Source organism: Gopherus evgoodei, chromosome 18 (assembly GCF_007399415.2).
Source record: "Gopherus evgoodei ecotype Sinaloan lineage chromosome 18, rGopEvg1_v1.p, whole genome shotgun sequence".
Lineage (NCBI taxonomy): Eukaryota > Metazoa > Chordata > Testudines > Testudinidae > Gopherus > Gopherus evgoodei.
Window position 1 is genome coordinate 12,043,100 of NC_044339.1, and position 20,665 is coordinate 12,063,764.

At 40.7% G+C, this 20,665-nt stretch overlaps 2 protein-coding genes and 1 long non-coding RNA gene across 11 annotated transcripts in view; 1 reads left to right on the forward strand and 2 right to left on the reverse strand.

The window, feature by feature from the left end:
- KIF1B (kinesin family member 1B) overlaps positions 1–5,645 on the reverse strand; it is a 145,235-nt gene extending 139,590 nt beyond the window's left edge. For all 6 annotated transcript variants that reach the window (XM_030537400.1, XM_030537398.1, XM_030537399.1 and 3 more), the window contains exon 1: positions 5,428–5,645. The gene's annotated coding sequence lies outside the window, so the exon portion shown is untranslated. The remainder of the gene's footprint in view (positions 1–5,427) is intronic.
- Positions 5,646–6,010: 365 nt separating this feature from the next.
- Positions 6,011–17,001, forward strand: LOC115636785. Its single transcript, XR_003997051.1, has 5 exons — positions 6,011–9,790; positions 11,181–11,367; positions 12,289–12,420; positions 12,663–16,365; positions 16,591–17,001. It is a non-coding gene; the product is annotated as an uncharacterized LOC115636785 (long non-coding RNA).
- Positions 17,002–18,987: 1,986 nt separating this feature from the next.
- The window catches only part of UBE4B (ubiquitination factor E4B), a 62,777-nt gene continuing 61,099 nt past the window's right edge, over positions 18,988–20,665 (reverse strand). For all 4 annotated transcript variants that reach the window (XM_030537329.1, XM_030537330.1, XM_030537331.1 and 1 more), the window contains one exon: positions 18,988–20,306. In XM_030537329.1, the coding sequence (XP_030393189.1) occupies positions 20,245–20,306 (62 nt within the window). In that variant the 3' untranslated portion in view covers positions 18,988–20,244. The remainder of the gene's footprint in view (positions 20,307–20,665) is intronic.

Genomic DNA, 20,665 nt, shown 5'->3' on the forward strand with positions numbered 1-20,665 from the left:
TGCTAACACTGGTTTAGTTTCAAATTGAAGAAAAAAAATATTTGGTACTCTCACTAAAGTACCTTTAGTTTCTGTATAGAATTAGTATTTACTCAAGATTGAGGGATAGATGGAGGATCCATTTGGTGTTGATTTTGACGTAAGGCCACCTAGCATTTTTAAGCCACTACGTTATTTGAAGCAGTCAAATTACTGTCCCTTCTTCTCCTATGCCTGGAACTTCAGAGCCCTGCATTAGACTGCATTTTAGTAGACAGTTTGCAGCTATGTGTAAAATTTTAGTAGAAAGTACCCTTTGCAAATCATTGCCTATTGAGATGCAGCTGGTTAAAGCATAAGTAAGTCAGACATTTGAGGCTCCCCTCCAGCCATGGTACAGCTTCAATTTCTTCAGTGTTAATTATTGAGTCACATTCCATGAAACAGGAACTAAGAGCAAGCGGATTGAAAGTCTTTCCACTATCAAAAAAGTTACATGTTCTACTATTAAGATCAAAAAAGTACTTTTGTATCCTCTAGTTAAGAGCTATTTTGTAACTTTCTACAGCATAAGAGAGTCCCTGTAGCAGGTATAGTGATGTGTGAGGCACCATTTAGTCACCTCTCTCCAGTGACAGAAACACACCTGTGTGATAAGAGGCTGTTTCCATCATCAGGAATCTTGATTTACAGAGACCAATGGATTCTTCACTTACATTGGGTTTAAATGGGTGAAGTGAAAATTATGAAGAACACCAGCCCCCTCTCCCCAATAAAAATGCTAAGTAAGATCAAAAGACTGCAAAACGTACAAGCTTTAACTTTATGAAGAGCGGGATGTGCAGTTTCAGAAGTGAGGACAATGCTACCACTCAATACTATTCCTTTAGAACCTTCCCTGGTATATAATCTGGCTGCCAGATTGGCCGGCTTTCCTCCCTTTGTGACATATTTACAAGCATCACAACAGCAGAATGGTGCAACGGAAGTTCTAGAATCCATCACTTGTACTGCAGGGCAAGTGTTTTACTTCATTTGAACTTTTCCACTCTATTAATTCTTTAGAGCATAAGATGATTTGGGTCATGTTTCTTCCCTCCCACCGGAGTACACAATTCCATCAAAACCTCAAGAAGACAGTTCAAACATTTACCTAAAAATCTCAAGTCATCTGCTGGCCCTTTTGCAGTTAAAAAAAAAATCAAGGACAAAATGCTTTCTGGTTTCTCTTTAGAATGATGTTGCTTATTGGTGGATCAGAATTTTTTTTTAAACAAGGAAGTTTCCTGCTGGAGTGTTTAACAAAGGAAAGCAATTCCCTTCCTTCAAAACCCAGATGAAACACTATTAAGTGAGCTTTGCATGCTCCAAGCCTAACATACAAAATACATTTTACAAAAAAGAACATTTCATATTCTGTTTTTTTCAATAACTCCCTCCATGAGAATGAGCCCCCTCTACACTGATAGAAGCAATGCTGCAGACAACAAAATTCATAAAAATGGAAGAAGCTGGAGATCTCAGAACAGTTCATCGTCCCACAGAAGAAGATTTGAAGAAGAGGTATGGGGAGCAAGGCCAGATCAGCATACAACCATCTACAACTGGAATACAAAAAGCTAGGTACTGCTCCCTGGTATACTTTTGCAATGCTTTCTTCAACAGCAACAGATGAGTTTCGTTACAGCTTTCCAAGGACACCAAAAGGCCTCAAAACAATACTGTGTTTTCCATTATTACTTGAGCCATATTCTCAGATACCACATTTAACATATTTTATAAATAGATGATCCTTATTCCTATTAAAAGGCTCTACACACTGACAGGATGTCTGTCATATGCAGCACATCATGACTCAACCATAGGCTGAAGTATATCCTGTTCTAATAGCAGAAATCAAGAAAATCAAGTTCACACACAACTGGGTCACTAAAATAACCAAACAGTCCATAGGATATATCGATGAGCTGTTTTTGATTATAAATTGCCCACATGTTTTCAGACTCTTTTCCTACAGTTGTGGTTACATTGCACCTCATTTTACTTCAGTCTCAGCTTTGCTACTCTTCACAGCTAAAAAACAAATGCAAGTTGTTTGCTTAGGGTTACAAGTGGATTCCATACACACTCATTACTGTCTCACTAAACAAGGTCGCTTTCCAATACACTGATGCAGCCTGCAGCCTAAGACTCCATTAGTTTCAAATTTTGCTGAAATTAGGGACAATGGTTTGTACTTATACAGCAATTTTATTCAGTCCTCAAAACACTTAAGATGGATTCATGACTTTCTAACATACTGAAGCATAGCGAGGTTAAGTTACTTACCCATGGTATCACACAGCAGCCAGAGGTAAATTAGAAATAGACCCCAGACAGTATCAGGAGCTAGGGTCTTACCACTACAGAACACAGCCTCCCTATGGAGTTGTCATAAGAGATACATCTTGCAAGAAAATAGCAGCTGGAGTTCGTAGACTTGGATAAATGTTTAGGCCATTAAGATTCACAAGTTCACATTTTGTTCTTTATACTCCACAGAAAGTTACCAATAGATTAATCTCAGAATGAATCATTTTCCTAATGACTTGGAAGGAGTTTGTTAATTGTCTATTCTTAGGCATTGTTCTGCATGGGTTCAAACTGGGACAAAAATGAAGAAAAAGACTGAATACTTGCGTAAGAAAATAAGACTATGGCTATATTGGGTCAGACCCATGGTCCATCTAGCCCAGAATCCAGTCGTGCAATAGTGGCCAGGTGCTTTAGGGGGAATGAATAGAACAGAGCAATTTCTCAGTGATTCATCTTACCCTGTCATCCAGTCCCAGTTTATGGCAGTTAGAGACCTTGGAGCACCCAGAGCACAGGGCTGAATCCCTGACCATCTTGGCTAATAGCCATTGATGAACCTATCCTCCACAAACTTCTCTGCTTTTTTTTTTTTAACCCAGTTATACTTTTGGCCTTCACAACATCCCCTGGCAACTACTTCCACAGGCTGACTGTGCGTTGTGTGACATTTCCATGAAATTTGCAGGTGTCTTTCAATCTTGTGACTCCTCCTTTTAGTTTCCATTTAATTAGCTTCTAATTTTTTAGTAGTTCCCCTTTTTGGAGCTAAATGCTACTGAGATCAGTATTTGCTCTGTTACAAGGATGTTAAATTTAAAGAAACCTATTACATTAGGTTCACTATTACTAAGCATTTTAGTCATATTCACCTCTTGGACCAGATCCTGTGAGCCATTTAGAACTAATTCAACAATTGCCTCTCCCCTAAGTCATTAATTGCACAGTCATAGCTCTTATGTCTAACATGAACCATTACCTGGTTCTCAATCTTAAAGGTGAGCAACACCTGAGCATATAACTAGTTATTTGTCAGGATAGAAATAAACCAGATTGCTCCCTCCTCTCTATCAGATTCATATTTACATATTTCAAACTACTACTAATTCCATCCTCACCTCCCAGCATTTAAATATCTAAATTTCTTATTAATAAGCAAATTTTAGAATAATTTGCTTTTTACCATTTTTCACATTATGCAAGGTGACAAATAATACACTGGTTGATATCCTCTGGGGTTCTAACGCACTATTACTAGTACTATGTTTGAGTTATCCTCATAAAAAGGATTTACATTTTTTCTTTTTCGCTAAAGCTTAAAGTCTCAAAAATTTCTTCATAAATTTTGGGGTTTTGTACAAGACCTAGACTTGAGGCCTATAACTAGTTGAGCGTTTCCCTTTAAATAAAGTTCAAAAAAGAACATCTATTTTTAATACATGGAAACTAAGAGCAGAATGGAACTTGAGGACAACGATATTATGGACTTGGGTGAATAAATAGTGACAAGCTGAAAAACAGTTACACACCATAAAACCAAGTTGATAATCAAAAAAACATCTTCAAGTAGCACATGGAGCTTAGGATCACTAGACAGGTTAGCTATTTGAAAAAATACAAACTATTGTATCACCTCTGATTAACCCACCGGTGATTACACCACAACTGAAAACAAATTCTTAGTTCGACATCTCTTAGGATTTACCTAGCACAGTGTGCTACCTTTTAAATTAAGAACAGGCTCCTACGTAACTGTAACCTAATCACTGCACCATCATTAAAAAGATATCAGGGGCAAGCAGAGAGATTAGCCTGTGGAAAGTTAGCAGAGCAGCTGCTCAAAGCAGTAAGACTCACGAGGACCATAAGAACTCCAATTTTGGGTACTCCACCAACCAGACAGAAATACCAGCCTGAGACATCAACTGGATTGCTGCAGTGCAGGCTGCCAAATTACTTAGATTTTTTTCCCCTCAATTTAAATGAAAGTGCTGAAGCCAGCTAAAATACTGAATACAGGCACCTGGACACAGTGTCAAAAGCCTTGTCATTACAATGACCTGCCCCCCCCCAGGAATGCAAAAGAAAATAAATATAGAATTACAAACAACTGATCACCACACAGCACTGGATTTCACACAAGGCCAGCACACATAAGAAAAAAAACTCTTAGTGAAAGACACTGAATAACAGAGTATGAACATAACTTCACTTCCAAGACTAATTCTGCATTTTGTAAACAAAACAAAAAAAATTAGGTGCAAAATTCAAACTGACATCAGTGACTGATACTAACGCCACACCTTTGATTTAGCGGCTGTATTCAGTGACCCCCACAGCTGCCACGGCTCTGTCATTCTCCGTCTCCTGCCCCCTCCCTCCCGATTTAGCTCCTAGAGGATTGTCCGTTCATCATCCCAATATGGCTGCCCTGGTAATTTTGCTGAACCGAATACAGACGATACCAGCATTATGGATAGGTCCAAAACTGCAGTAAATCCCCTGCCCTTCTGGTCCCGCCCCCCACACAACCTTCCCCAGCAGATGCTCTGGGACCATCCTTCTCTCACAGCCCTGGAGGGAGCAAATACAGCCTCCGACATGCACCCTGGAAGATGAGGATGCAGAGATGCAGCTCCACCCGCACTCTGGGGAGGAAGCGGGATCCGGGGACCGAGCTCCGAGGGGGCGGCCGGGCGGGGAGATAGCAGAGGCTCTGGCACCGAGCCTCTCCTGGGGGAAAGGGAGACCGGTGCGCCGGGTCTGGCAGGCGCAGCGGGGAGAAGGAAAGGCTGCAGGCGAGCTCCACGCCCTTGGGCCGCTGCACGGGCAGCGCAGGGCACGCTCCCTTGCCAGCAAAGCTCCAGGACAAGCTGCCCCCTGCCATAGCCGCCCGGGGGCTCCCCCCAACCCCTGCCAACGCTACCCCAAGGCCGCAGCCCCCGGGTAAACAAGCGGCCCCCGCCCAACCCCGCCGCATTATGGCACCTCCCCTTTCACGGGTGGCTTAACCGTCCCCTTGCTCTCTCCCCCCCGGACCACCCCCTTTCACGGGCGGCTTCCCCACCACCCCCAGGGGCTCCCCTCAGCGCTCACCTCGGGCGGGGCCGCAGGCCACAGACAGCGGCGTCCAGAGGGGTCCGCGGCGCCGTCAGCAGGAGAAGGAGGAGCCGGCGGAGACACGCAGAAGAAGGGAGAGAAGAAGAAAAGGGCCGCCCAGCTCCATCACGGAGCCCCGGGCACCCCCGGATCTGCAGGGAGAAGGAACCACCGGGAGGAGCCGGCAGCAGCTGCGCCGCTTCGGAGCGCCTCTTGCCAACTGACTCAGGCGATCCCTCAGCACGGCAGCGCCCCGCCCCCATCGCCGAGCAACGCTACCCGCCGCCAATCCCAGCGCGGCGACGCCCCTTCCCCCAATCCCCGCGCGGATGAGTACTTAATCCATCGCGCCGCTCCTCCAATCACAGCCCGACACAGAAGAATGGGCTCGTCCCACTCATGGGGGGAGAAGAAAAGGCTGCGCTGCCTCCTTGACCAATCCCACTGCGAAACGGCGTTAAAAGTCCGCCCCTTCATCTCTTTAGCCAATCAGCGTCCTAAGGACATTACTCTCCTTTCTCCCCTAGCCTATGAAGAGAAGCCAGGGGAGATTGGTTCGTTTCCTATCCCGCCCGGCTGCGGAGGAGCACTGGCCTGGGCCTACGGCTCCCTGCGGCTGAGGAGGCGGCCGTTGACAGTGCGGTACCGCCGCAGGGCCCAGGGCTAGGGAAGATTGAGGGGAAGGTGGGGACTGGGGGGCTGGTGAAGGGGATTCGGGTCTAGACCCTGCCTGGCAGAGGTGTGGCTCGAGGCCTACTTCTGCCAGAGCCTCTGGTTGCAGCACAGCCTGCTGCCACCCATCCTTAAGGGTGCCCGCCCCATGATAAGGGTAACGAATTGTGGGACAGGCCACTGCACCGGGGAAGTTCTCCGTCCTTGTGACTAACTCAGGTCACCTCGCAGCAGGCCCATCTCCAGGCCAAGGCCCCAGTTTTTGCAGCCCCCAGACAAAGCCCCATCTCCCAGCAGGATTGTGGTTTCTAACTGCACACTGGAGTAATGTTTTCTTCATCCGTTTCCTTGCTGAAGGGAAAAGAGCAGCTATAAAATCCTACATGACAGTTTGGGGGTTGCTGGCTGTTAAACAGGAGGTGCCACTCTGACTGCTGGGCAGGGAGAAGAGAGAACTGTTCCCAGGCTAGTAAGAGAAGGGTAGTTTCAATTCTGAAGTTAGCAAAGGAAGAGGAGCTGTTCTCCCTCTCCTCTCCCCCACAGGCACTTCTACCTTAACTGTAATCCTGGAAGAGTTTTATGGAGAGAGGATCTGTATTTTAGGCCAGCTATTCATGACCCAGTCTCTTAGATATATCTACTGTCATCAGTATTGCCAACTCATGAGGCAGGTGCCCAAAAGAGTTGCTTGGCGCAAACTCATGAGATTTTAAAATCTAATACACGTTAGGTTCTTTGTATATGCCTTCTGGTTTGTAAGTCCTTAGGGTTCACATTTTCAAGCTTTTCTCTAACTGAAAGCTATAAAATTACTTTTAAAATTAAAGCTGCAAGTCTCACTTAGTCACATGACTCCAGAAGTTGCTGCTTTAATAAAAACATCAGCTATCCCAAGACTAACTAAAATCACGAGTTTGCAAAACTGTAACATACTCTTTAGTGAGTCAAATAAATTACTAGTGCAACAGCATCTCCAAACTTATTTCAATGTAATTCCACATCAAGAATTAATTTGTTCAGTATGTTTACAGACCATGTCTTCTTACATAGGTCAGTAATTTTACTCACAAATATATGTTACTCTGGATCCTGGGTAGTTTTCAATATTTCACTTGTTAAATGGAAAGAGAGGATTTTTTTTTAATCTATAGTTTTTAAACTATAAGAAAGAAGAAAGCAACCTAAAAGAAGCTATGCACTTATTAGGTAGAAGAGAGAGAAGGGCTAGCTATAGTAGGCAGAGGCAAAATAATTGTTTTAGCATTGCAGCTGATTGTTTCTTCCAAATTTCAAGGGTCAGTTACCATACAGGTATGCTGGGAGAAGCTATAAAAGGGTAAACTCAATGATTCCTAGGCAGTTAGGCCCTTTGGAAGGTTTTTAGTATACAACAGTGAGTGCTGGATTAGGCCCAATGAAAGCAAGTTACACGTACAAAAAATATATTGTAGTCTTCTCTTTAGAAGGGCATTTTTGAGTACGAGACAGCTTGAGTTGTCTAGAGCGACAAACTGGCATCTTCGTTACATAGTCTCATGGCCATTTGTTTTCCTGTGAATTTTTAAATAGCTTTTGTAAACTTGTTGTGTAATCTAAAGTTATATTTGAGTGCTTTAAATATTCATAATGTATGTCTTACTGCTTCATGCTAAAAACTGATTTGTAGTGACAATCTGTTCAAAAACTCTTTCCAGCTCTATATAGATTAGCCTATGCTACTTTAGGAAAAAATGGATTGGAAAGAAGAGAAAGCTCAACATATGCCCTTGAGCGAAGGCAATGAGTGAATTAATAAGAGGCAGGTCAAGACTCACAGTTCTTCCTTTGAAGGAAAGTACAGAGTTATGGATGGGAGAAATGGCAGTTTTTTGGCCCACTGAAATTGTCATTTAATCAACATTTTTAAAAAGGTGCTGTGAGGTTTTTAAACTATTACAAATTTCCAGTCTGTACTCCTCCTAAAGCTACATTTACATGTATAGTTTTGGAGCATTAAGACAATTAAATCAGATCAGCCCAGGATACATTTGTTGTCCGATTTGGGTTTAAAATACAACTATCTTCACAGTCTGCTAATAAGGGCTTTCAGTGCAGTGTACTCCTTTCTTCCTGATACTTGGCTAGACACAGACAGATCAGTTATGTGGTTAATTGCCAGATATTTGCAGTGTAAGTGAATGTAGAAAAATCTTGCATGCATGAATAAATTCTTGTTTTCTACCTGCTCCACAAAACTCCATTTACAAATGTAGTAAGCAAAGTGTCAAGATTTTTAATCCTAGCAGACCATTTCAAGTTAAATTTTTTCAGAACCACTGTTGTCTGAGGTCATCCAATAAAGAAGGATGAGGTCACAGATCTTTTTTTGGAATTGGCAGTAGGGAAGCCTGTGCTGCGTGACACTCTTGCTTCTGGTCCTCAGAGTGATTAACATGTAATACTCCATTGTGTTAGAGGTGGCAGCATTTTGCACAAGGCCAAAATAGTCAAAAGTGGTAATTAGTTCTGGGTGCCTCAACTTTTGGTGCTCCATTTGAGACATGTTAGGTTCTGATATAAGTGCTAAGCACCAACAACTTCAAAAGGAGACACGGATACTCATTACTCTTGAAAATCAGGCCCAAGGTGGTACAAAAATCAAGGGGCACTCTTGAAAATTGTAATGTTAGTGTCTTTTCTGTTCAGTGTTGTGTTCCTTGTTTTGGTTAGCATTCTCCTCAGGCTGATCTTGTTGCCAGGCTTCCTGCAGGGTAGAAAAATAGTAGTTGCAGAAGAAAATCCTCATTCAGGAACTGGTTAGAAAAATCATGTCAGGAAATTTATGTTCAGATTCTACAAAGAAAATAATAGTGCGGTGTGGAGCAATGTTAACTATGCAGGTCACCTGTGTAAACAAATGCATCCCAAATGCAACTAAATTCAGTGAAAATGATTATTTGTACTTCTGATGGGCCAACTGGATGATATGCAAATGTCTGCTTCTTGCCTATCTATCAGAGGTGAATAATAATTTTGCTGGATCTTTCTCTCTCTCTCTCTCATTAGTTGATAAGGAAGAACTCACAATTGTTAAATACCTTCAACCATATAAATTATTTCCAGCTTCAGCCTATGTTTTTTTGTTCAGCACATGTGCAACAATACAGATATGGCCTTCATGTTTTGGTGGCCATCAGTCTTTATTGTTCGTCAAGGTTTCTGTTTATTCACTATGGCAAAACTAAGATCAGTATTTACCCACTGCATCAATATGTCTCAATGTTAATTTTAGTAGACCTCAGAGTCTGCATATTGCTTTTGATGGTCTGTTCATCTTTCACAGAAATTCTAATCACATTCCAATCTCTCAGCTTTCCAACTGCAAAATTTCACATCCACTCCACAACTAAAACTTGAGTGGTTCTAAAGATTGAAACCCAGTCACTCAGCATCATCCTAACACCCAAAATCTTTCTGCTATCTTTGTAATTAAATCTTAGCTTTTGAAACTATATTTTAAATTAAGATTACATCTCTTGTGTGGAGTGATTTTACTCTGTATATCTGTTGGAGCTCTGAGGATGCTTGCTTGTATTTTTCCAGGCCTCGTCTTGCAGCACTGTCCTTTTGGCAGAGATGAAATGGATGGGACTCCCTTGAGAACTGAATTTTCCTCCTGAGTTAACTGGAGGGGTTGCTGTTGAATGTTGTAAGGCAGTGTCTCTCACCGCAGTATCATAGATTTAAACTGAGCATTCCAGAATGTAGACCAACAAACTGAAGAGTTGTACTATCATGCTAGTCCTTTATTAAGCACAGTTTCATTTTGCAAACTTTGGTACCCAAGATTTCTATATCCAGTACAAGATTTATTTTTGCTCCTCTCAATCAGTGTTCAATATTTATTTGTTTTAATCTGCATTCCTTCTAACACATTCTCAGAAGCTTTAAAATGGGGAGGGGGATTTTATCGTTTGTCTTTTTCTATTGAGCAAACATTTATTTCCCTTCCCCCCACCCACAATGTGTTTTTTGGATCAAGTTGACATGAGCATAAGTGTTTTTGTTTAGCAGCTACAATTAATTGTAACTTGCATTCATAGTGATTCTTTGCATGGCAGCATGATTGTCAGTACAGATGTGGAAACATTACTTGCTAGTTAAACATTGCTGCAGAACCTGCAAAGCAAGAATAAAATGTAGGTTTAGAGGAACCTATAAACTGCCATTGTCATGGTTTTCAGGTTCTTGTTGATGAGAGTATTAGATTTAGAAGTAAACAAATAATCTAAGCAAGATTGAATCTGGTACCTAAAGCGTTTGACACTGCCTTCTTAAAAAATCCTATCTTTAAAAGCCTATTATAAATTATTAATGTCAGATATGTTTTGTCGTCACCGTATCCCACAGCTTTCCCTGGCGACAGCTGGCGGTGTTTAATTCCCCTCAAAGATCCTGTGAACCATTTGTTCATGCGTCATTTTTCTATAACAGACGTTTTTTAACTAATTAGGAACAACCTCATACTAGTTACCTTAGGTCTTAAAACCATGATTTAAACAAATCCCATGTTGTCATTTATAGGAATTTCTGTGTGGTGACAAATGGTCTACAAACACATAGGCAGAAGGAGAAAGGGCTTTAAGGATGCTCGCCACCAAATTTCATACAAGTCTGTAAACTGAATAAATATAACAGTACCTAAGGGTTGATTGCAAAAAGGAATAGCTCAGTATGCTCCCTGAGTGTGCCTTGGGGTAATGGCTTTTCTGTAAAGGATAAAAAGGATTTGAGGACAAGATACCTGGAGGCTTAAACTGTCACCATATGGAGTGGAATTACATGCAGGTTCTTAAGTGTTTGGGTTTTTTTCTTTGTCAGTATATTTTACATACTTTTGTAACTATCTCTTTGTGTGAACTAAGTATGAGCTAGCTCACCTGACTGATGATACTCTGGGGGAAGAAGGGTAAATTGAATGGGCCAAAGTGGTCCCTGGTATAACTTCATTGCAGTCACTGAAATTAAGTCATGGATAAATTTCTCCCAACACTAACAAGTGAATATTTTTTTGTTTATTGTTTTAAACTTATAATTAGAAATGGACCTGAACAGAAATCCAGATCCAAAGAACCCTGACATTTGGGAGAGTCCAGAGCCAGACTTCATGACTAGCTCCAGTTTAACTAATGGAATTAACCAAAATTGCAGACTGACACATCCCCATACTTCAAGCATGTTCTCATGTGTTTCAACTCTGCAGCCTGACCCTGTGTCAACTTGTAGGTAATTAGTGATTTTATGTTCTGAGTGGTGTAATATGGAGCAGTTATAGACAACACATAGTTAATGTAACTGACTCACACAGTGTCAATTCAAAAGAACCTGGAACTTCCTAAGCTACAAAACAACCATCCACCCACCAGCCCTTTAAATGCTGTATATAGGAACAGTCTTGAATACAAATGCAACAGAGTGACATCAGTGGATGCAGGTGACATTTCTTACAATGCACAGTAAAATTGCAGATCTAGGTGCAAATGACCAGGAATCTGTTGTTCTAATAATTTTTGGCTCTGACCCTAAATCCCTATGCCATGTCATCTAAATTGTCTGTGTAGTGCAAGAAATATACAAAATGCTTTACAAAACAAACAAACCATTAACAATATCACCCCCTGAACTCATTTCTCCTTCACCAGAATTTAGACAAGATTTTAGTCAAAGGAGGGGGAAATGTTTTTATTTTTATGTTATGACAGAACAGGTTGGGGAAGCAGTTCAGATCTTTTCCAGAGAAAAAAATCAGGATCATCTGTATATTTCTATTATCTTTTCCTGGGTGAGATTTCCTGTCTGGTTTCTCCTCTGAAATTACACATTTCTACTAGCCACTCCTTCCTGACACTTCGAGTTTGCTCAGTGAGAACTCTTATCTCAAACTCAGCATTTCCATCTGTTATTTCCAAAGCACATGCAGTCTTCTGATTCCAGTGTCCATCCCGTCTTCCACTCAGAACACAATGCTGGCTGTGGATAACATTTACCTTCGTGTAAGGGCTCAGCATGAGGTAAATGCATGTGTCACCTGAACTCAATGGCCTATGCACTAGATGAGTCTTACTACCTCTTCTGAAAGACCCCATCTTTTGAAGATTTAAGTGGGATTAAAGTGATGTATATGTATTGTGGTGTCCCCCCATACAGGGATGAATTTCATCTGATTAGAATAGCAGAAGAGAAGGAAATTATTACTCTGTCGTCATCGCTGGAGACAGTTTGGTACAATTATCTTGGGGAAAGCAGATTCAGCCATTACAGCAACATGACTGGAGACAGGTAGAAAATAATGGAAGAGCTGTTGTAACAATCCCAATTTCAGAGACTCTAAAAATTGAATTCTCCCGAGGCAGCAAAATAATCTCGGTAAAAAGCATCCAAACAGACTGCCAAAAATGTCTTGGCATTAACACATTTTCAAAATGCCCTTAAATATTAAAATTATGAAAAACTGCTCTTTTTGGTGTGTGTGATACACAGCATGAATCATCAGCCTTCCTATTTGTGTTTTAAAAAATTAGATGAAAATTCAGCATGGAGAGAGAAAAATAAAAAGCTCTAACTACAGGTGAGAGAACAACATTTGTGTCCCATTCTGAGGATTTTGAGAGGTAAGTATTATTTCAGGGTTGAGGTTTTTTAATACCTTTTAGTATAACTCCTCCGTTTTTAAATATTTTTTCTCTTCTGATCTCTTCTTCCACTATATCAGTCTCTGTCAGCAACAATAGCTTCCTGCAGAGAGACACCTGGTAAGAGGAGTCCAGTAACATGAGCCCTTTCAAAAGGTACTGGACTGATACCATATTTTGTTTGAAGGCTGTAGCTTTATTGTTTGGAACAGTAATTGACTGAAGAGTATGTTAGTTTCTGTATTGTTTTTAAAGAGATCATTTTTTCTGTCTTATGACTCCTATAATGACTGACATCAGAAATTTTTTTTTAATAGGTCTTCTATTCAGGGAGGCAAATAGAGGTTACCGATTGACTCTTTACATTAAAGGATGTATTTTAACATATGGGATTACAAAATGTATACTAACTTCTTAAGATAGTATCTACACTACAGTTAAACATTTGTCCCATAACCTGGCTACAACACATGCGTTGTGTAGTAGAGATGCAATACATCCAAAGCTTTAGCCTGATTATAGAACATCCCCACGACAAATTGCGATGGTTAACATATTTCTGTAATATCAAGTATATATGGTATGTGATAATTCCTGTTCAGAGGAACTTAACTTCTAAATTGATTCAGAACGGTGGGAGAGAGGGAGAAGTAGGGGAGAAGAGGGAAGGAAGGAGGGATATGTAGAATAAGGCTGAGGTTGTTTGCATAGTACAGTTGCAGTACCCTACTTCCTAAGGTTTGGTTTGTTCAGAATAACTTTTAAAATTGTTTTAAGGGATATCATTAGAGAATCAATTGAAAGATAGGTGGGGGGAAATGGATAGCGAGGTTGCATGGCATACAGGATCAAGGTGGTGGTTCTACATATAGGTAGCAACATGAGAGAAGACATGGAGTTCTCCTTAAATCTCAGAATATTGATTTTGTTTTTTTGCTTTTGGAAGTGCTTAAATGTTAAAGTCTTTGTGCGTCCTTTGGCAACCTCTGATAAATACAGGACACTGCCTGTATTTAGGCATTGTAACCTTGGCATCTAACTATTCTATTACATTAGAATCATCTTCATTTTGGCAGTCCTCCAACATCCCAAAATGACTAGCTGCTAAAATATCATCATGGAGGATTAACCAAGTACCCCACACACAGCTGGATTGACACTGAAAGCAGAGCTGCTCATTTGCACACTTCTCCATGCACAAGTTACCCATGCCCCGGGCCGGCAGTTTCTGTCTTAGGTAAGTGGAACCCTATTGGGTCACACTACCTTCACAGCATTGTCAAACATTAGTCTCTTAGTCCTTCACTTCTGTGAAGGGCTGGAGACCCTATATGCTGCTTTTCAAGATACTTTTGGCCAACTGAAGGGGAAATGCTGCTCAATTCCAAATAATTCAGACCCTCCTATGCTGAGATGGCTGGTCACTACAATACAGACCTTTTGAATAGGTGTGGATTTAAAGAGGAAAATGTAGTAAAGAAGCTTCCAGGGCTCCAAGACTAACTTGCAACTCCCTAAATTCCCTCTGATAAAAATTTACAGTCACATAATCTTGTTACAAGGAAAGAGAAAATGTTATGTAACAGTTGCATACATCTGCACTAGTTTAATACATACAAGTTCAGTTGAATGCTACCACAACATTAATTTGGTGTGCTCCCTAAAAAGTTAGATAGGTATGGGTTTGTTTTTATATTCCTGTGCTTAAATGAGTTGGGGAAACTGTTTTTTAATATAAAACCCACAGGAGCAGAAGGGGCTCATCAGTCAGGGGCTGAAGCAGTATTGCCTTTTGATGACAGGATGTCCTGAATCCTGCAGTAGAGAGTTAACAGTAGCAAGCCATCAACTGGATGTCACATCCTTAGCTAATTGTCAATGGGGAATCATCATCCAATGGAGGTGTTGCTTGTGGGGGCCCCCCTCATTAAGCTGTTTTTGGTCCAATCTTGTTTAATACCTCTATTAACGACCTGGAAGAAAACTTACCATGCCTGATAAAACAGACGACAAACAGCAGAGGAGGAAATGACTGAGTTCTACAGAGCAATCTCTTGAAGAACATGCACTCTAATACAATTACATGTAAGATTTATATATAGTAGAAACCAGAATGTAGGTCACCCAAGGTGGAGGACAGTATTTTGGAAAGAAGTGACTCTACAGGGCTTTGTGTTACGGGGATAACCGGTTGAACATGAGCTGACAGTATGATGCAACTGGCTAAGGGCGCAAAGGCAATAAACTTATTTGTATAAGTAGGGGAATACTGACTAGAAGTAGGGAGATGTTACCACTACTGCATGTATCAGCGCTGAGACAGTTACTGGAAGACTCGTGTACACTTCTCATGTCTGCTTTTGAAAGAAGTTTACTCCTGGGGCGATTCTGTGTGACTGTATTCCCACAGAAAACAGGCCCCAGCCTTACAGTGACAGAGCAGGGCTTGCAATCTAATTATCTTAACAAAAAGAAGGTTAAAGAGGTGACTTGATCATGGTCTAAAGCTATGTCTACGCTACCACTTACGTCAGCAAAACTTACCTTATTGAATATTTCACCCCTCTGAGCAACAGAAGTTACACTGACATACCTGACATAAGTAAGTGCTAGTGTGCACAGAGCTATGTTGGTGGGAGAGCTGCTCTTGCTGACAGAACTTATGCTGCTCCCAGGGTTGGTTTTTTATGCTGCTAACTCTTTAATCTACATAGAGTGTCTTCACCACATGTGGTACAGGTGCGCTGCTGTAACACTAGGTGTAGACATGGCCTAGGTATCTACATGGGGGGAAAGACTGACAGTAAGATTTCTTTAATCTAGCAGACAAATGTCTAAGATTCAGGGATTGGATCTGCAACTAGGTAAGTTCATACTAGAAATTGGACATTTTTTATAGGAGAGTAATTAAACATTGGAACAACTTAGAAAGATAGGGTGGATTCTCCATCACATGATGTCTTTCTAAAAGATATGCTCTGGCTAATCCAGAAGTTATGGACTTAATACAGGAATCATTGGGTGATGGATTTGTCATGTAGGAGGTCAGACAATTGTTATGGTCTCTTCTGGCCTTAATCTTATATTCTGGAGAATGAGAAGGCAGTAGCAAGAAGATAGTGATGTATCGCACTGCTATATACTAGCCCAATCTGACCCTTTGACTATAGTAGCCTATATTACTATGAAGTCTTTATATAGTGTGGGAAAGTTTACAGAGTGTTCTAGAAATGCACTAAGATAGCTCTTTCCATGAAGATGCTATATTCTGTCATACAAGAAACCTGACCCGGGAGGGGAGGGTAAGGAGAGATTATTGGAGAGGAGAATGGATGGCTATTTGGTGGAAATAGGCTAGTGGCTCTCAACCTTTCTAGACTGCTGTACCCCTTTCAAAAGTCTGATTTATCTTGCATACCCCCAAGTTATACCTCACTTAAAAAACAACTTGCTTACACAATCAGACATAAAAATACCCAAGTATCATTGCAGACAGTGAAAAATTGCTCATTTTCACCATATAACTATAAAATCAATTGGGGTGTAAATATTGTACTATTTCAGTGTACAGTATATAGAGCAGTATAAACAAGTCATTGTATAAGCAGCAAAGAATCCTGTGGCACCTTATAGACTAACAGACGTTTTGGAGCATGAGCTTTCGTGGGTGAATACCCACTTCCTCAGATGCATCTGAGGAAGTGGGTATTCACCCACGAAAGCTCATGCTCCAAAACGTCTGTTAGTCTATAAGGTGCCACAGGATTCTTTACTGCTTTTACAGATCCAGACTAACACGGCTACCCTCTGATACAAGTCATTGTACGGAATTTTAGTTTGTTCTGCCTTCACTACTGCTTTTTATGTAGCCTGTTGTAAAACTAGGCAAATATCTAGATGAGTTGATGTAATTCCCGAAAGACCTCTGTGTACCCGCAGAGGTGTACTACTGTCAGGGGTCCTTTGCTGTGTATTCTCATCTAGATCTCTTCATTTTCAACTTTTGACATCACTTCTGTCCCTGTTTTTTCCATTTGTTGTCCTCGATATACAGGTGCAGCCTGGGTCCAATGGCTGCCCCCCTTTGAGGAGGCAGACCTAGACATGCTTGACCCATTACCCCCAAATAGTACCAGGGTTTAGGTCAACTTAACTTCATCACATAAGGTGTGACATTTTTCACAGCCCTGAGCAATGTAGTTAAACCAATCTAATTTTGTAGAGTAGACCAGCCCTGACTTCATTCTAATGAGTCAAAATGGCAAATGAAATTTAACGTGGATAAATGTAAAGTAATGCAAATTGGAAAAAATACCCTAATTATACATACAATATGATGGGGCCTAATTTAGCTACACCTAATCAGGAAAGAGATCTTGGAGCCATCGTAGATAGTTCTCTGAAGACATCCATGCAGTGTGCAGCAGCAGCAGCCAAAACAAACATGATGTTAGGAATCATTAAAAGAACAGACAATAAGACAAAGAATCTCTTATTGCTCTTATATAAATCCATGGTGCGCCCACACCTTGAATACTGTGTACAGATGTGATCTCATCTCAAAAAAAGATATACTGGCATTAGAATAGGTTCACAGAAAGGCAACTAAACCTAAAAATGATTAGGGGTTTGGAACGGGTCCCATATGAGGAGAGATTAAAGAAGCTAGGACTTTTCAGCTTAGAAAAGAGGATACTAAGGGGGGATATGATAGAGCTATATAAAATCATGAGTGGTGTGGAGAAAGTGAATAAGGAAAAGTTATTTGTTCCCATAATATAAGAACTAGGGGCCACCAAATGAAATTAACAGACAGCAGGTTCAAAACAAATAAAAGGAAGTTCTTCACACAGCGGCTAGTCAACCTGTCGAACTCCTTGCCTGAGGAGGTTGGACTATAACGGGTTAAAAGAGAACTAGATAAATTCAGGGAGGTTAAGTCCATTAATGGCCATTAGCCAGGATGGGTAAGGAATGGTGTCCCTAGCCTCTGTTTGTCAGAGGGTGGAGATGGATGGCAGGAAAAAGATGACTTGATCATTACCTGTTAGGTTCACTCCCTCTGGGGCACCTGGCATTGGTCACTGTTGGCAGACAGGATACTAGGCTGGATGGACCTTTGGTCTGACGCAGTATGGCCATTCTTATTCTGTAGATGCTTGGATGGGAAGAGGTGGAAGAAAATACATATCATAACAACTATTTATATAAACTAAAGAGTGAGATTTCTATTGTGCTTTCCCCATTGAAAAGGATGGTCAAATGATAACTGGTCTGCATAAGATTCCGCTGTGGATCAGTCTTTCCTACTGAATACTGTCAGTGTTGAATTTGTAATTGAAGAGATGCCAGGGCTCAACCAATTGTTTTACATTCATAACTGATGCAGCAAGCTCAGAGGTGCCAGGGCTATGAACTGTCAAACAAGCACATTGCTGGAAGAGGCATATTCAGCAAACTAATGATGAATTCATAACTCTTGCAGGGCTTTTCTAATAGCTTTAAGCAATAAACCTTAGATAATTAGATGTCTTCCCTATAGTAAGTACTGAGATTTATTAGTGTTTACACACACAAAATTAATTAGGCCTTATCTTTACAAAAATTGAATTTGGGAAAGGGACATTCCTTATTGAATATCACGCAGTTATGGCAGAACCCAAAAGCCATGACCACACGTGATGGTAAGTGCTCCTTCAAGGGTAGCTTTTTTCGGTGGGTTTGTTTTGTTTTTAAAGCCCTCAGTGTCAAGTTATGGATTAATCAGCCAAGAAGTGATAGAAAAGTGATAGAAAAGACTTCAATCATTCACACACCCGAAGATTCTCCATCTCACTAGCAATGCAGCGAAATACTCCTACCTTCACATTTTTTCACTTCTCATTTATCTCAAATATCTACATTGTGGTTGACTGAATAGGCTGAACAAGCCTTTGTTCTGGAGCCTGTCCACCTCACTCCCTACTCAGCTATGGAATGGATGTGAAGTAGCATGAGGCTTTCCCAGCTGGGAAAAAGAGCATTAGCTTGAAGGTCCCACAAGAGGAAAATTTGCATTTACGTTTATGTAGCTTTTCATGTCTAATTGCTTTTCCTCTGGAACCCTAAATTGATTATCAGCAAGATTTCCAGCAGCACAATAGGCCATTCCCACCTAACCATTCCATCCTTTCCCCTCCTTCAACAAGTCACTGAAAGATGGGGAGACAGAAGGTTCCTTGCGAATGTGTATCACCATTTATTTTAGTTCAAGAGTCAGGAACTGAACAGAGGACACTGTCAGCGAAAAACAAAAAGAAACAACTTTTTCTTTTTACAGGCTTCATTTTAAAACACAGCGGTTTCAAATCCTTTTTAAAAAGGAAATTCAAGTATCTTAAGCAGGGGGCAGTAATACAAAAATTTTTTTTTTTTTTTTTTGGTTTTTAGTTTTTTTTTTAAAAATGTAATTCTACATTTCCTGCACCCTTTTTGCTTTGGTAAGGCCAAGCCATGGATACAAACTGGTACGCAACATAAAAATGACCCCCACCCCAAATTACAGGCTCCAAGAATAAAAGGATCCACTCTCCAGAGACAAACTGTAACGGCTCAGAACTGTCACTTAGCATACTATGTCTCTGGCTTTAAAAGAATTTATTTCTTTATTTTAAGTCACTGAAGTCCTGGCATTCCCAAACACCTCCTTGGTAGCAGCTGTTTCAACATGTTCTCTCATAAGGCTTTTCAAAAATACCAGAGCATCAAGATTTTCTCTATTCAACACAAAGAAATGGGACATCTCAAAGAACAACTTAAAATCTGTGTGTCAAAAATTTTTTAAATTATTATTCTTGTGTGTCATCTAACACCAATTAAAAAACAAATATGCGAAAATGTATAATATAAAAATACGATCCCAAGATTAACACTTTGTTGCAGGCACAATTATCTCACAGAATATGTTCTCCTGGGGGCAAGGAAAGGACTATTTTCACTGGGGAGTTTTGTTTTTGTTTGCATTACCAAAAAAAAAGACAGCAGTGCAGGTTGGGGGTTGGAGAGGGAAAAAAATGTTATTTTAGCAGCAAAGTGTCCAAGGTTCTAACCACAATCAAATTAATTAATATCTGGCCGTAAAAAATAAAGTTGAAAGGATGCTGCCCTGATCCATTCATTTTTTGCTAAAATAATTCAGCTGTAAAACCCCCAAATTGTGACATACGGAAGGACTTGGTTTTGTAACATTAGAAACTTCCTAATTTTGTCCTTCACGCTATTGACCATTGTTATCACTTAAATATATGTACAAGAATTAAGCTGCTTTTCTTCTCGTCAACATGCTTCTGGTCATTACTACAAGTCAGTGGTGGTGGGCACCCTGAAAGTTAATTCCGTCTTCAGCTTCCAGTGGATTATATGCACCATCATCACTATATCAATCCATGCCCTGCTCTTCTCATTGGCCTTGGCGTGCACTGCAAGGGAGTTTTTAATGGTCAGTGTTCTGCTTGTCTCTCATCCAGGCTTGGATTTGCTCTTTCAGTTCTGGCACTTGGAATGAAGAGAGAAAAAAATTTAAATGGTTAATGTGAAATTTGTGAAGTTATAGAAACATTAAGCTGAGAAACCTCTATGGGACAAGTAGTGCTGTCCTTTGGTTAGGACAGAGACTGAAGAGGGAACCCCAGAGCTCTATTTTCTGCCCGGGTAATGAATTTGCCATGTGACTTCAGACAAATCACTTAATCTCTCTCTGCCTCACTTTATCTATCTATGAAGTGAATATAATATTTACCTACCATTATAAGATGCATTAGCCTAAATGGTGGGAACTCTGGACTCATTCATGTAAAGAAGGGGGGAATACAAAGACTGACCGCAAAGAATAAAACAGAACTTTTCTGAGAGAC